Source organism: Balearica regulorum, chromosome 16, assembly GCF_011004875.1.
Source record: "Balearica regulorum gibbericeps isolate bBalReg1 chromosome 16, bBalReg1.pri, whole genome shotgun sequence".
Taxonomy (NCBI): domain Eukaryota; kingdom Metazoa; phylum Chordata; class Aves; order Gruiformes; family Gruidae; genus Balearica; species Balearica regulorum.
In genome coordinates this window covers 16,275,781-16,292,350 of record NC_046199.1, presented here as the reverse complement: position 1 = coordinate 16,292,350, position 16,570 = coordinate 16,275,781, and the positions used below count along the sequence as shown (strand labels likewise).

Below are 16,570 nucleotides of genomic sequence, written 5' to 3'. Positions count from 1 at the left end.
AGCAAATGCCTAGACATCTTCAACAAGCCTTGCAAACAGCAGTCACTGCACAGGCAAATTAGGTGTGCGCATACAATGCAGAAAGAGCTGATCTTGTTCTGCAAACCGTGACCGGATTTCTGCCTGAAAGCTCTTTGGTGATGGGCACAAATACAACGTTCAATTGTGGCAGGATCTTAGAAATGCCTGGCTAACGCATATTTGCTTCTCCTTTTCTTTGCATAAGGGGGTGTGATCTGATCTGCGGGGCTCCCTGCGGGGCCCCGGGACCATCCACCCTCTGCTCCGGGCTCCAGTGGATGTAGGAGTTACACCTGGGGTTTCCCCACCCGAGTAGCTCCCCATTGCCGGCAGGAATGGGCTGTTCCCACTCGGAAAAGGAGGCGAAGGAGAAGCCAGCTGATCCTTTGCCGCAGTTCCCTTCCTACCCACAGAAGCTGCAGTTTGCTGAACGTTTCCTTTAGCAAAGGGGCCGTTGTTTCAGCAGGGACACGTTTGGGGTGGAGGCCACTATTCTTTCAGCCATCTGGTCCCATAAAGGATCATAACCTTTTCTACGGAGAAGGGTGGTGGCTGCCCCCACTACTCTCCCGTCCCCACCACTATGCCCAGAGACTTCACCCAGCTGCTACAATGCTCTGATAGATGGTATCTTCTCATCAGCACTGCCAAGAGATCTCACCTATCTGTCATCCTCTCCTTAGCCTCGCCTTGTTTATTCATCTCTACTACTTTTTTAAAAGCTGCCGTCAATAATTCACTAACCACAATTTCTCTTGATTTCCCATACAAAATTGGCTCCTCTCTTCTTCTATGCAGTTGTTATTTCAGTAAAGCTTGCATCTCGGTAAATAAAACTCACACATAAGAAACTCTTCAATGACTTTCTTCACATGATTTATGGCAAGACAGGTTCTGCTAAAGGGGTGAGTCATTCAGCAAAGGGAGAGGAAAACTGTTCATTATATATTTGTGAAATCCCCAAACCGCTGAAAAGGCACCATTTACCAACAAAAAGCATTGCAGGATGCACATGAACCAGCAAAGTAGGCAGAGCCCTTCCAGAAATGACTGTGACACGGGGCACCTTGGCGGCAGCCTCTCTTTCTCAGGATCCAGTATGTGACATTGAGTGGGAGGTGTGGGTTTCTCAGCTTCCATGCTGGCAGGATTTGCCCCAGAAATCAAAACTGCAAGATTTGTTCTGTCCCTCAGGGGAATACCAGAACAACCCGGGCTTTCCCTGCTTCAGCTGCAGCCTCCTCAGCTGCACACCCCTTAGCATCGACATCTAGAAAAAACAATGACCAGGATGCGCCTCAGCCTCAGAATCAAACCTGCTTCTCCACTTCAGCTGTGCTCCTCGCAGCTCAGATCAGAGGACGGCGGTCACTCCTTGAGCAGGCAGGACTGGCCACAGTGCTAGGATCTGGCCCAGGTTTGAATTCAAAACCTCCCGCCACCTGCCAGCTTATGGAAAACAAGTTCTGGTTCTGCCTCTACTCAAAATAAAACCACTCCCAGGAAGGCAGGCAGCTTGCACGCTCGTGCACAAACAGGGAGGATGTATATATGCCCCTATACACACACCCACACTGGCTCCTCGCTACCAGAAAAGACCTAGCCAGAAAGATCCAGCAGCAACAACACTAACAAATAAAATTTGCACAAGCCCCAAGTCCCTTGCTGTCCTCACAAGCTCTAAGCGCCGTGAAGAGCCACCGGCTGCCAAAGCCTGTTTCAGGAAAGGGAGTGCACGCACGCAGGAGCCACAGGTCGCTCAGGCAGTGGCACGGACCCAGCCAGCGCAAGAAGAGCAGAGCACCTTGCGTTTGCCTATCTGAGCACGTCGGGTCTGTCCCCTCAGTGCCAGCCTGGAGCAGAGGGACAAGACAATCGTTGTTGCAAGAGACGGAGAAGGAGCAAATCTCAGGGGATACTTACAGCATTCGATGGGGTTCGATGCTGCTTGCAGAGAAATGATCCTGCCGTTGGACTCGGGGATGTGCACGCGGAAGACGAGCCGGACGCGGGTGTTCTTCCTGCCGATGTCTGTCTCTCCCTTGCGCAGCTCGATGTCTGCATTCCTCAGCTTCAAAATCCCCGCACAGTCAATGCTGCCAAACACATATGCCATTTAGCTTAACATTTCTGCTCTCAAGCAGCTTGGAAATAGGTGACACTCAAGAGGATTAAGCTGTTTTGCTTTGATCTCCGGGTTAAGAGCAGATACGTGTTCTGCTTCGGATGTAGATACTGCCATGTCAGCAGTTACAGGGGAAGAAATCCCAGGCACGCGGCGAGCGAGGGATGCTGCTGGACCCCCCTGCCCCTGAAGAGCCTGGGCCCGGTGGCTCAGCGCGTCCCAGGCACGTGCCAGCCGAGGGACAGGGGTGGCCTTTACGCTGGGAACAGCCGAAGCCGCTCTCCAGACACCAGAACCCCGAGTCTCACCTCCCGTGGGTCTGAGCGCAAGAGTGCGCGTGGCATCGCCCACCCCGGCCCCCGGGCCGGCGGAGTGAACCAGAACAAGAAGTGCCCTGGGACCGGCAAGAAGCTGAGCCCGTGCCGGAGCCCTCCGCGAGACAGAGAGCATTAAAGCCTCCCCTGCCAGCCCCGCCGCCAGCCCCGTGCCCGCACGCTGCACAGCAGCTATTGCTGCACGCGGGCGAATGAGTTCAGCTCCGCGGGGAATCCCAGCAGTCGAACCAGCTAATTGCGCGCACCATCCCGGCACGTCTTCCCCACAGTCTGTACGGGCGAGGGTTGGATTCAACTCCAAAGCAGGAACCAAACTGCTCTCCCCTCCTCTGGACAAGGTAGGCGCTTCTGCTAGAACTGGGCTCTCCAGCCCTGGCCTGGGTCACCGTGTCACCGTGTCATCCTCAGAGCCCTGGGACGCTGTTCCCAGCCAAGGCAATCGCCTGGCAGTGCAGAAAAGGGTTCTCTGCTCCCGTTCACCATGTTCCCGCACAAAGGGAGGATGTAGGGAACAGGAGGGGGCTGAGCGGCAACGAAAGGATCAGGATTGCTTAAACCAGCATTGCAACTTACTATTGGTGTAAGTGCAGGTTAACGTCTGTGTTAGTCCGGTGTAACCTAGCAAACATGCCTCTCTGCATTAAGAGAATGTGCCAATTAATATTTACAGAGTCTGAGATCTTCAGCTCAGCAATAGTCCTCGGAGGGTGCACTGTTATTAGACAGGCACTGCCAACCCATTTTCATACCAGTTTTAGAGACATACCATTTTTCTTCTTTTGATATGAATTAAAATCACGTTTTGGGAGGCATAAACCCCAAGCTGTTTCCTACACCCACACTGTTCCTTGCCATTGCATGTGTGCAGGGGTTTATTACTCCAGGGTTTCTCGTTAGGAACACAGTCATGTTCCATTCAGCACTTGGCTGCTTAAGTTTGAGATGTGGACTTTTATTTATCTCTTTGGGTGCAGAGGGAAGGAGAGGCTTGAAGGAAAGGGAGGAATGAGGTATATTTTCTGAAAAAAAAAAAAATCTATAAAGAAAGAATGTGGATTTTGCGATGAAGTAGGGGGGGCTTAAAAACATAGCTGCTCTGCCAATTTTGTCAGTATCCTCTGAAGGATGGAGATACAGCTCTTCCCTCTGCAGAGCAATCACTCTCATGCTGCCTGGCACACGTTCAAGCCTGAAGTTTCAGACTGGTGCCCACTTCATCCCTCTGCCTCCATAAAACTGGAAGGGGTAATACAGAAAAGATGTGTCTGTACTTGCTTTTCTGTTAATCTATTACAACAAGAGAGTGCAACTTCATGGCCAGAGCACTTGGCTGAGTTCAGGAGAGATGTTTTCTATTCCATTAAATGTTGTAAAATGAACCGTACACCTTTCCTCCGCTGTCTACTGCTCCTTGCTCCTCACTGCATCACTGCACCAAAAGGACTTGAGACTCAAGTCTCGTTTTCCTTAGTGCCCTGCAAAACCACTTGGACTTTGAAGATGCCAGATGATTACAGTATAGTCACCGTGGCTATTGGGGTAAAGAGCAAAAATGCCTGCACGGTCAGCTGGTGAACGGTAACTCTTTCAGCAGCTTTAACCCAGGTGCTTGTAACTGCTGCTCATGCTTTTGTAAAAAGGGTCTCACACTCATATATCACCCCGAAGCTCTGGAAACAGGACTCCCTCCAGAGCAGACATCATTATTCATTCAACTGACTCCTTTCCACAGCAGAAAGAACTTCACATACCAATTTAATCCTCCTCAACTTTGCTAATAAAAAAAAATATGCTTACGTTGCTTTCATGTTGTTTTTGGGTTCCAGTGGGATCTCTAAAACTTTGGTGTTGCCAATGATTTTTTCATAGCTGGTGGTGGTGACAGTTTTTCCCGTAATGCGATGGACTTGATAGAAAGCGTGAGGTTTAAGTATCCGTTCGTCTGCTGTCCCAATGAAGATCTGAAGACCCAAGGGTTTGTTCTCCATGTAACCGTGAAGCTGACAAGACATTAAAAATCTATTATCACAACAGGGCTTGCGATGCCTTCATGTCAGGAAACCAAATACATCTACAGATATGGAGATAGAGACATAAAGATATGTGTAGTACAGACTCTTTCCTACTCTCAGAGAGAGACATCCTCTTTAGAGTATTTGCTGGAGTCCACGATACATAGGGAAGGGAGCTAATGGAATAGCTATAATATATAGCTAGAGTTATAACACTAAATGTATCTAGAAGAAAAAAAGAATATAACAAGAAGAAAAAATGCCAGACAAGCTCTCCATTACCAGAAATTTGTTAGTTGTCTCCAAAACAGATTGATAAACCCCCTCAAAAGGTACATTTTTGAGTACACTTGTTTAATTTGCAGTTGCTGATTCCTAAAAGAGGTTCAAAAGATTTTTCTCTGTGGGGTGGATAAAGCTGCAAAGAGGAGCTGACTCCCCGCACCTGCAGCCTTGGGCAGCGCTTCCTGCTTCCCGTCCGCAGGAAACACAGTAAGGACAGAAGAAAGTCTCTCGCTTGCATTTATATACGTGGCATATATGTGGCACTCCCATATGCACCTTCTCCAGACCTTATCAAAGCTAACAGAAGATGCCCATCGACGCAGGGGACTTTAAATCAGTCCCTGTGTGACGTCCAACTTGCAAAGCCAAGTTTCTGTCCAGCCTAACAGTCAGTAAAATGACTTTGCCTCAGCTCAGCTTGTGATTCCTACTTCGAGTGCAGGTAAAAAATAAGGGGTTTTCCCCCCTAAACAGGAAGTATCTAGTGAACGTGTTTGCGATTTTGAGAACTGAAATGTTAAACGATGTATAAACATTTCAGAAATTAATGATCCCTGCCACATCCCTCTCTCTGGCCTCGGCAGTCCTGCCCCAGCTCCCACCCATTTCAAACCCCGCGGGAAGGACTGTCCTTCCAGCTCTCGCTTTGTCCGAGCCACCCTGAGCTTCACACCTCTCCTGCTTCGCCCGACTCCCTCATACCAGACGTAAGCTGCCTGCCTTCGTCTTCAGAGCTCTGCTCTTCTCTTTGCCCTCTCACCTCTCATTTTCTACCCAGTTATCAACACCTATTCCCAAACTTCCCAAATCCAGCCCCAAACACCAGCGTCAACGTCTTAAACACTCAAGCGTTGCATTTTCTGCCCATCCGCCTCTTCCCCCAGGGAGGATGTTCCCTTTTGATATCTACATCTCCAGCCTACAAATCTCCTTATCTGCAGAATTCTTAGTCTTAAGAGGAAATATGTTCTTCTCCTGAAATCACGTATGTGGAGCGGTGCTGGTTCACTGATTCACTGCTCTTTGAAACTCATCCTTCCCCAGGTGGTGGTTCACCTTCAGCCGTTCCTTTGCTTTCCATCACAATACTACCTGCGCGGGTAGAGATGGCATTTTTGTCCTGTGACCGTACAGTACCTGGCACAAGGGCGTCTCAGCAGACCTCAGAGACGGGCGCCTCGAGGGTTAAGGACATAAACGGGCTCGTCTGTACTAAATAACATTTTTATAAACAGCATTTGCTGCAAGAGAAGCAAGAAAGCCAGAATGCCTCCATAGGCCAGGAGACGAGGAAATTTCTCCTTCTTTATTAACATTCAAAATTACAAATCAAACCATTCTAAATTTCTCACATAACCAAAAATGAAAACCAGACATTTATCTACTGCATAGCCAGTGATCTAGCTGAAAGGGAACTTTATGGTCTGAGACATGCTAAATTTGTTTTCAATTACTCCGTCCACATACAAAACCTTGATGAAGCCATACAAAGCAAATAGTACTGGAAGATCAGAGAAAGGGAAGATTAAGCTAATGGTATTCATGGCCAAACCGGTTTGTTTTTTTCCTTTTTTCTTTTCACCAGTCAGCGGGAGGTATCTTTGCATAGAAGGATTAATTCCCCCCTGGAAGGAGACCACATGCAGCATCAATGCAGTCCTGGCAACTTTCCTTCAGTATGGCAAATGTAAAGCGACACTCACTCTTCTGAGCTATCATTACTCATCTAGCACGTATTTGCAAGGCGTACAAAGACAGGGTCTATGCCCCAGAGACCTTACAACCCAAGGGCCCGAATGTGCAGCCTCCACTTACATGAATAGCTCCATTGAACTCAGCAGGCCTTAAGTAGGGCTTGTGCAAGAAAGAATTACTGAACCCAGCCCAGCCACGGCTCAGACACCTACGATAGCTCACTCGCACAAGCGCTTCGGGAGAGTGCGAGGAAGGGACACGGGGCACGAGGCTTTGTGCACACTTGCCAGTTGGCTCTGGGAGCGGGGTGGAGGGGGAGCGGAGCGGGACTCCACGCACGAGGGCTGGCACTGGGGAAGCAGCCTTGCCAAGAACGTGATAAATGCCAAGGCAGACATGGGGAGACGTGGAAATGTATGGAGTGTATAGAAGATTAAAGGCGACAGAGGTCAAAATGATAGATCTACCGGGAACAGGCCTGAATGCAGGAATCAGCCTCCGTTTACCCGCGGAGGCCCGTTAAGCCCAGGTCCTCTGGGAGCCAGACTGGAACACATCCTAAGCGTGGTGCTTTCAAAATCCAAGATTTCCTGGCCTTCAGTGAAAAGCCATTGTGTGACCAAAAGCCATCTTGTCTTCACGAGACGAGAGGGAGAAGAGAAGAGTAGTTTTTAAGTACTGAGCATGTTTATTGTCAAGCCTGACAGAGTAATGCTTTGTGGATCCAGCTAAGACGACACGAGCATCCTCTGGACCGATCGGCTATTACAGCGCGAGCAAAGCAGCTTTCGCTTCGCCCTCTGCCCAGGCAGAACAAAATCCCAGAGTTACAGGTGGGAGACTGGAACAGAGGAAAACAGATAATAAATTCCAAAAGATAATTTGCCCCCAGTGAGCACACTCAGTAGCAGCTGTACCAGAACTGGTTACGTACAGTTTGTAATACTGGCCACCTTGAAAAGTCATTTTAAGTGGGGTTTTTCTGCATGTATAGAATGAGCTCCCAAGGTAAAAGTACTCATGGTCTTCTAACAATATGTACGTCTGTGGGGGTGTGCCTGCATAAATGTATAGACACTTAAAGAAGAGGGGAATCGGCTGCCTGTTCGTATGGCAATGTTTGTATCATCGGCTGGGGAGGGGTATAAAACACACAGCAAAGGGCCGCCTGCTCCTGCCCAGGACCAGATTTCAAATCAACTGTTCGATCAGTGGAAGAAAGTAACATAATTATTTGGTAATTCATGACATTATGGCGATGCTTTGGGATGACATCACTGTAAAATCAAAATAGCATTATAAAATGCAAATACAAAGAGAAAAATATATGTAAGTATCCCCATTTAAAAGTCAAGTATCCCTGTCCTTATCTTGAGTTAATTGATTACGTTTTAAAGGATAATATAGGTGATCGTTCACCATAAGCATTTCCATCTACCTTTCACTTGCTAAGAACACATCAGGATGACTGAGGAACAAAAAATGAAGATGGACAGCCCACAGAAATGCTCCAGGAACTTTCAAATTGGAGTTTTACACCCCACTCTGCCACCGACTATACTGCACGGCTTTGGTCACGCCATACAACGGCTCTGTTTGCCCGTCCCAGGGGAACAGGGATGCTAACCCGACTTTGCAGGGACAGAAAAGAGTTAATACTGTGTGCTGCATTTTTATACAGAAAAATTCATTGTAAGCTAGAATGAAAGAACACATTAAAGCTCTGTTTCAGATATATATCTCTCCTCAAAATCGAACTATGAGAGACTGTTCCTCTCAATAACCACTCACCTCCACTATGCTAGGCAGCTGCTTTAGTATTTAACCACAACGCTGATCTTTTCTTTGGCGGAGCGAGGAAGGAGCAAAAGTGACCCTTAAAGAACCCTACAGAGAAGTGATGACTTAAAACGTCTTTTTAAATAATAACTTTGAAATTCATTTTTTTTCCTCCCTTAGCAACAACTAAGCCACTCGGAAGGCTCAGGGGAGGGCAGCTGGCCCTGCGGCACAATGCCCGGCAAGGGGGACCCCGCGGGGGGACACCCGGGACCAGCCCCGCGCCAAGGTGCTCCTTTACCCTTTTTCACTCTTCTTTCCGCGAAGAAAACGAAATCATCTAGGTTGCGGTTTCAAGAGAGTGAGAATCGAGAAAGATTTATGAATACAGAACTCTGGGAGGAAATATTTTTGTGTATTATAAGGTGACCTATTCACAATAAAACTCCCCCAAACTGTATACAGATCGAGCTGGAAAAGACCCAACTCCTTTGAGTCACATTTGCCACAAGGGGAAAGAGAAGCCAGACATGATGTGTACCTTTCCATACTCTATTTTGGGATTTTAAGATCCTATTTCTTTCAGTTGAAAGATTTTTCTTAAACTTTGCTTTTGCATAACTCTTACAATATTAACATAGCCAGACGTGGGCTGGTCTGTGACCTGAGGAAATGCAAAGCACTTTGGCAGATAAACAAATAACATCATTCAGAAAACAAGAAGACTTTTCTTGTTTGGTTTGCTGCTATGATTTGGTTTCTAAACAAAATGGAAATTTGTGGCACGATTAAAATCATCGGCTCCCTCTGCATAAATAAAATCCATTCATTCTGCACTCCTCCTGTGGATCAATACCAGTCAAATGTGAGGGGGGGTGGGTATTTAAGTGCCATGTTCAGGAAGGCACGTGTGTGATTCCGCATGCAAAGCCGAGCAGATGTGCCCGCAGTGCTGCGTATGGGCAGCCCCGCCACCCGCCCGAACACAATTCCTGTGACGGTACCGGCAACCGCAGCCATCGAGACCACACGGTTGGCATATGCAACAACGCTTTTTTTTTTCCTGCATTGTTTCAAAACTCAGGTCTTCTTACACACTGAGTCCCCAGCTCCAAATATACAAGCAGATAAAGCGGGAGTTTGAAATTCAAATCTAAATCAGTCGCCACCCCCGTGTTCAGACAAACCAAACCCTGGATCCGCAGAGTTCACATCGCCTCTGGCTGCGGGGGTCACAAACACAGGTTCACCTTTGCTGTGCTGCACAAATGGCAAATCTCTTTGCACAAGTGAAGCCTGCAACGCCGCTTAGTTATGCTGTCTGGTAATGGAGTGATAAAGTGACAGCAGAGTCAGAAAGAAAGGCCAATTCCTTAAAGATTCTCTAGATGGTCACCTACAGATACGGCATATGCGTATACAGAGGGAATTTAGTGAAATCTTTGGAATTTAGATCTCTGAATCTCGGACACATTTACTTGAGTTTAAATATTATTATATTTTATATAGAATCACAATATTAGCAAGAAGAAGGAGGATTCACAGGAGATAAGTAAGACAACTTTTTGATTCCTAAACGGGGAAGCCAGGGCAGAGAGGTGCAGTGATTTGCCGGGTCCCTCAGGGAATGAGCAGCCAAAGCACCGTGAGAAACCCCACGGCAGGCCCGTCGCTCTGCGTCTGCCTTGCTGCAGGGGTGGCCAGCCCTGCTCTGCAAATGGCACAAATGTGCAGGAACACCGCTCACCAGCCGCAGCACCTCCGTTTCCACTAGTATTGCAAGCTTCTGCCTTTGCCTTCTTAACTGATGGGTTTCAGAGCCAAATTTTCTTGGAGATTTCTAGTTTGGGTATTGCACGTCTGAAAGTCTGAATGCAAACAGTGATGAGCTTTGCGAGACAAAAGCAGGAGCATCCGCAAGTCTCACGGGCACCTTTGAAGAGCCCCAGTGAGAACGTTGCCCTGTGCGACACAGATGCTGATTGCCTTGGAGAGTAGAAGGGAATAATTTGTTTCCCATTCATCCCGACAGAGCTTTGCTTGTCGGGAATTTAGGTCTTTCTCCCCTGGGAGGTATAAAGCTGCATCTTTAAAGCTGATTGCTGTCTAGACAACGCAAGCTACTGCCAGAAGGAAAGTATAAAATCGGGGAATGAATTCACTAGTCTTGGTGATTTTATTTGCTTGAAAGTAATCAGCTCTCTTGCTTGTTTCAGCTCACTGTAACATGCAGCTTAGTCCATTAACTGCTGCATATTACTTGCTATCTCCCGGTGGAAGTCACTCCAGCTTCCCCCCGACCGGGGTGTGCATGTGTGTGGTCAGCTCTGAGAACAGCGCCGGGGTGATTCAGATGGACCGTCCCCGGCCGGTAGCGAAAAGTGGGAAAACAGAGCTCGACTGGCAGTGTTTAATTAGAAGCAAATACAAAGCCGCGTGAGAAATCGCTTCCTCTTACTGCTTCCCTTTTCCTGCTGTACACAAGAAGATAAGAAAGCACTGAAGGGCTCGCCAGCAGCGGTTGTGGCACCGGCTGCCCCGGGCTGCAGCCCAGCTCGCCCAACGCCCACCTTCCTCGAGAAACAGCGAGAGGCTGCACAGTCGAACCCGCGCACGTCTCAAAGCTTTCGACACCGCCAGCTATCGCCCTGCTCAGACTCCTCACCAGCCCCGAGGCTGTTTTCCGTGCCGGCAGGCGTTTTCGGACACCGCACAGCAGACAAGAAGAAGGTGTGCTTGTCCGAATGGCCCCTGCTTGGCACAGCCCGCTGTCCTGCCTCCCGTCTGGGGGGGGGCAACTTTGCGTCTTGGATCTGATCATTAATTCTCATCATTAATACCCTTTGACTGCACCAATTTCAAGGATGTTTTGGGGAGTCTTTACTCAAAAATACTCCTACCAAGATAGAAAATCTCTCTGTATTGTCTCGGGGAGAGTGGCATATCAATAGCTGTCAGTAATTAAGACAAAGACCTCATCCAGACACCGTATCATGTAGCGGCTTGCCTGCCTGCTTCACTTAGAGCTGACATTGAGCAATAAAGTTGAATCTTGTCACATGTTTTTGTTCAATTTAATGTACTTGGGACACAGCAAAAGAACGCAAACCAGAAAGAAATCTCTGCCTTGGTTCTTTTTGCTCCTTACCGGAGCAGTCTAAAAAGGCCTCCAAAGATAATCCTTCAAACATCTGATTCTGCTAAATGATGAGTTTTTATTATACTCAATTTTAAGTGTTTCTTATTTTGGTGACAATTTTGTCAAAATTCCAAGGACTGAATCTCATTTGCTCTGCTGCTCCTTACAGTAAATGACAACCAGACTACCAGTGTCTAACTGGGATTTCTGCTTCCACGTGGGGTTAAAATACAGGTCTGGGACAGAGCTGGCAGTTCTTGGGAGAGAGCAGCTGGGGGTTTGTTCCTGACCGTCCTGACACTGGCCTTATATTGCAATGGAAGCAAGCCGTTTCCTTTCTGTGCCTCAGTTTCCCTAGCCCTGTGAAGAGCTGATCCTGTTTTCAAGATGCTTTGACTCTCTTGGCTGAAAGTTTAAGAGAAGAGGCACTACGCATCTGACTACTGCACGTGCCCAGATAGGGGGATTTGGGGATCAGATTTTCATAGCTGGGTGAAAAATAAATTTTTTCCTACTAAGAAAACCAGCTGTGTAATTAAAGAGCTTCCATTCATATTCATGACAAAAGATTTAAACTTCCCCCAGCACGACAAAGCTCTCTCTGCCACAGGTAAATCAGAGGGCGCAAATCTGCTGATGTTGACAGAATCGCACTGGGGGAGCTCCTCGGCACGGGCTCTGCCATCGGTTAGCGAAGTCGCTGCCTTGCCGGCTGGGGGGGCTCTGCGGGGACCGGCCTCGGCACAGCGGGAGCAGAAGGCCGGGTGGAAGCAGAGCTGCTGGCTTGTCACCCAGCCCTGCAGGTTCCTCTGCCACGGCCAGGTCATCCTCCCGGCATGCAGGCGAGGCAGCGATGCTTCAGGTGCAGCCCCGGGAGCATCTCGCTGTGCCACCGCGATGTGGCACAAAGCTTGAGAGCAACCGTGCCGAGGAGGGGGAAGGTGGGACAGCGGTAGCAGCAAGAGCGTCTTCGAGTTACTCGGTTCAGCCCGAGATGATTGATCCTGCTGCACTGACCCGCGTCCCAGCACCGAGCCCCCTGCCAGGGCTGCGCCTCCTGCGAGAGGGTTTGGGGTCCAGGAACCACGCCACGTCTCTGCTCAGGCACTGGCTAGCTGACTGAATGGCAGCCAGGTTTTGGAAAGGATCTTGGCCAAAAAACATTTTTGGGAAAAAGAAGAAAAGAAAAGGGAAAAAAAAATAGAAGAGATAAAAGTAAGCCCTTAGGAGCCTCTCTCCTCCCCAGCTTCTTTCTCATGCTGAAACCCACAACACGAGGCATGCTCCGAGAGAATAACTCAGGTCTGCTGGAAGCATCAGGGTTTCAACAGTTGTTTCAGAATGAAATAGAGACCCTAGAAAATTTTCACCGAGCAGCAGCAGGCAGGAGTCCAGTCCCTTTCCCCCCAAACAGCCATTAGCCCGGCGAGCACGACGCTCCCCCGGACACGGGAGACCCAGGTGTGAGTCCTCGCTTGGCGCGAGGCTCCTCCAATTCAATAGACGTTGGTCTTGAGAGAGAGGAGGAACTGGAGGCTTAGCTGGATGGTGAAGCCCATGAGCAGAGAGCTCAGATGCGAGTTTACAGGACGCTATCCACCCTGCACGAACTTCTCCTGCGGACACTCGAGCGCACCCTGAACGGGATGAGGTCTGTAGGCGTTACTGCTGCGCTGGAAGTGTCCGCATTCATGGCAAACAGCCATAAATTTGAACTCTGGTTTACTGCGCACTGACTCCCCCACGTACAGTCCTGCAGGGAGATCACACATGAAAGAATAGCCTAAATCTTGCATCTGCCTAACCCAGGCATATTCCTAAGCCAAGGAATAACCCAGGCTGCCTGCATCTCACAGGCATCACACTCAAACCGCTTGGCAAACTCTCCTTCCCCTCACCTCTGCCAAAATTACTTTCCATCAAAATCAATGTATTTTGAATCGGGCTCAAAAGTTTCAATGAGAGCTTTTGATTCATCTCTAACTCAAAGCGGGTTGGCCCATGGGAAAAGCCCCCAGCTCCCTCGGCGTATGTGATTCACTGAGCATCTGCCCTGCGCCCCAACTGCGCCCCAACTGCACCCCAACTGCGCCTCAGAGCCATCCTGCCCGTCCTTCTCTTAGGGGCGAGCTGCACTCGCTCAGCCGTAACGCCTGGGTGACAACGTCCCCTTCACACAGGGGGATGCAGACCCAGCACAGGATGCAACTTATCTCTGGTTACATTCTCCCAGTAGCTAATTATCCTGACCGTTATCCAGCAGTTCGCTTATGTTAGTTACAGAAAGCATACAGGTCAGTTCTTCTTGGTTTATTAGGTATACCTTATTTGATAGTCCCGGTTTTTCAGTCCAGTCTCTCATCTAAACAAAAGCAAATTTCAGGCGCACCCATATTTTCCTACCCTACTTTTGATTTATCTAGCAATTCCATTTCTTTCAGAGAGATAGATCTCAAGGGATGGCCACGCTACCAGTACGCTGGCAGCGCAGCATGAGGGGTACTGACTGACCTACCCTTGCATTTCATCGGATATTAGTTTTGAAGAGAATTGCCCAGATGTACCCAAAATCTGCATTTTCAGAGTTGCACACCTATCCCTGCAATTGCACATGTAACCTCAGTAAATATATCCGCAACCCAACGGCCCAAAGCTCCAGAGGCACCTACAATCATCACGGTTGTGCAAACACGCCCAGTAGTCCTTTCGGTAGGTAAATCCCGCGGGAAACGTGCCGTCAGTCTGCCAGACGCTGTCCTCGAGGCGGGGGCAGGAATCCCCGCAAGGGCCAAAAGCCGCCGAGAGCCTGCGCGAGGCTCCCGCTCGCGGGAAGAGGGAAGCGAAGGCCACGAGAACGGTGCAGAGCTGCTGCACAGCACGAGTCCTGCACCGCCTGCCATGGAAGCGCAAACACGCAGGGCTTCGCCCCGGACCTCGGACTTCCCCTTCGCTGAACAGGAGCGGTTGGGAAAATGGGCAGAAAAGGACAAACGACTCCTCCGACGCGCCCTCGTCAGCGAGCCTTCCTGGGCAGGCTGCTTTGGGTTTCGGCAGGGGCGCATCTCCAGCCCAGACCTGCTCGTGAGAGTGCGAACCAAGCGGCGATTCGGTTTGAGTTGCCATCAGAGGTTCTGGTTTCACTCACGCACAAAGGAATTAGTCGAATGTTGGAAGTTACACACAGTTAAAAGTCAGGGCCCCACGGGAAGCCTCGGCTAGAAAACAATGTCTCCTTTGACTTGGAAACCACAAGGAAACACATACGGCAAAATTCGACCGTAAAAGGGAAGTGGAACATACGTTTGTTATTGTAAAGCAGCTCCTGTGTGCTCCATGAACAACTCTACCATTCCAGCTTCTTTTTAATTAAAAAAATAAAAAAAAAGGCAGTGAAAGTCACCCCAATTTTAGAAGCTAGAAGCCAGGGGAAGGCTGGGTCGGCTGTGCCGAACAGGAGCGCTCTCCGTACAGCCGTCCGGCCTTAAAGAGGGGGAGCGGGGAGGAGAGCAGCACACGCAGGGGTGCGGTGTGAGCTGTGCTGGGGGGGGTACCCTGTGGACCCCCCTGGTGATTTTAGGATAGCGGCCGCAGGCAGGGACTGAAGGCTCACTTGAGATACATCCCCCTCCGGCTGCGGGAGCAGATGGGGAAGGAGGGGTCCCTGACGCTCTGACTTGAGGGAAATATTCCCTCCTCTCTCCCCGCCCCGTTACTCAGTTCATCCCACCGCGGCCCCCCCAGCCACCGAGGTGGCTCTCTGCAGAGGTCCGGAGCAATGCTCCCCCCGACACGGTGCCCGAAACCTCCGGCTGAGCGGCGAGTTTCTCCCCAGCCCGGGTGAGGGACCACCAATGCAGGATGCGCTCGGGGCAAGGTGCTGCCCCGGCAAACCGGGGCCCGAGTGGCCAACGTCCTCAGCCGCCTTCCAGCACTGCGGCCCCGGGCTGTGCTGAACGGATTCGATTATCCGACACAAGCGGTGGAAAAAAGCAGGTTTGCTGATGAAGAACTGAGTTAATAAAGCGGTGGAAGTGAGAGAAACAAAGTGAGACATGCGAATGAGTTACTGATTGCTCACGGGCTGGCTTCCATTCAGAAGTAGTTGAGCCTTTTGTACAGATAAGTTAGAGCAGCGATGCATCGGGGGAAGGATCTGCTAAGATGGCCATAAACCCCCCCAAACACCAGCGTCAGGCACACTCCTTTGAGAACGCGGCTGCAAGTTACTGTGCCGAAGAGCCCTGTAAAACACCAGCTTCCTCAAGGGCTCTTTACAGCGAGGTAAGTCCAAAGCACACAGGTGCTTGGGGAAAAAATAGAAGTAATAAGAAAAACAAAAAGAAGTAAAAAAGCATATATTTACTCTTCGACCCCAAGACTTAGCTGAGTTCTCATAAACAGATTTTTAAGAAAATAGCATAAAAATAGCATAGCCTCTCCACAGTCCGTGGCAGATGCACATCTGAAATGGCTGCCCTGTCTCACCGCTCTCCGTCAGTCACCCATTTCTCTCAGCCACCATCTCCAAGGACCCCAGGGGACTTCAGAACATGGGGAGATTATGATGTGAAATGGGTTTGTCTCATTCATACCCAAGGGCTGCAACGTGTGTAAAGGCAGCCACTTCTAATGAAAGGAGTACACATCAGCTATCCAGAGTACAGTTGGACAATCATTTACATAAATCAACTGCTCATCTTCCCTAAAAGCTTTTCCTTTCATCTCCCTTCCGGTTCCCTTGAGGGAAGGACAAGAATTCTGCTTAGAACTCCCTGAAATATCACAGAGTCATGTGAAATATCATTTCTATCTTGAAAAAAAAATCAATAGGCAAAACCAGAACCACTAAGTTTAATCAACATCTTGAAAATAATATTTTTATGGCTTTTAAGGGACCAAGGGTCTGCTTGACCATGGGGTGAAGCTCATTCAGACCCAACCTTTGCAACGGAAAAAGCCCCTCCTTCTCATCACTGCCTTAAACAGTTCAAAGACAGGAGAACCTGTGCCAAAACCTGACCATCTGTCTCTCCCTGCAGCAGAGAGGTTCTTATCACCACATCGTCCTGCGGGCAGCAGGCGAAAGAGCCCTGTGTCAGCACCCAGTGGTAGGCAAGTGCTGCCACATGCCCTGCTTCCCCTGGACAACAGGATAGCGAGCAATGCCAACAACCCAGAA

General features: G+C 49.3%; 1 protein-coding gene across 8 annotated transcripts in view; it reads right to left on the bottom strand.

Moving 5' to 3' along the window:
* NFATC2 (nuclear factor of activated T cells 2) overlaps positions 1–16,570 on the bottom strand; it is a 99,216-nt gene that overhangs the window by 59,276 nt on the left and 23,370 nt on the right. For all 8 annotated transcript variants that reach the window (XM_075769099.1, XM_075769100.1, XM_075769102.1 and 5 more), the window contains exons 4-5: positions 4,279–4,481; positions 1,945–2,117 (exon numbers count right to left, since the gene is read on the bottom strand). In XM_075769099.1, coding sequence (XP_075625214.1) covers positions 1,945–2,117; positions 4,279–4,481 — 376 coding nt within the window. The remainder of the gene's footprint in view (positions 1–1,944; positions 2,118–4,278; positions 4,482–16,570) is intronic.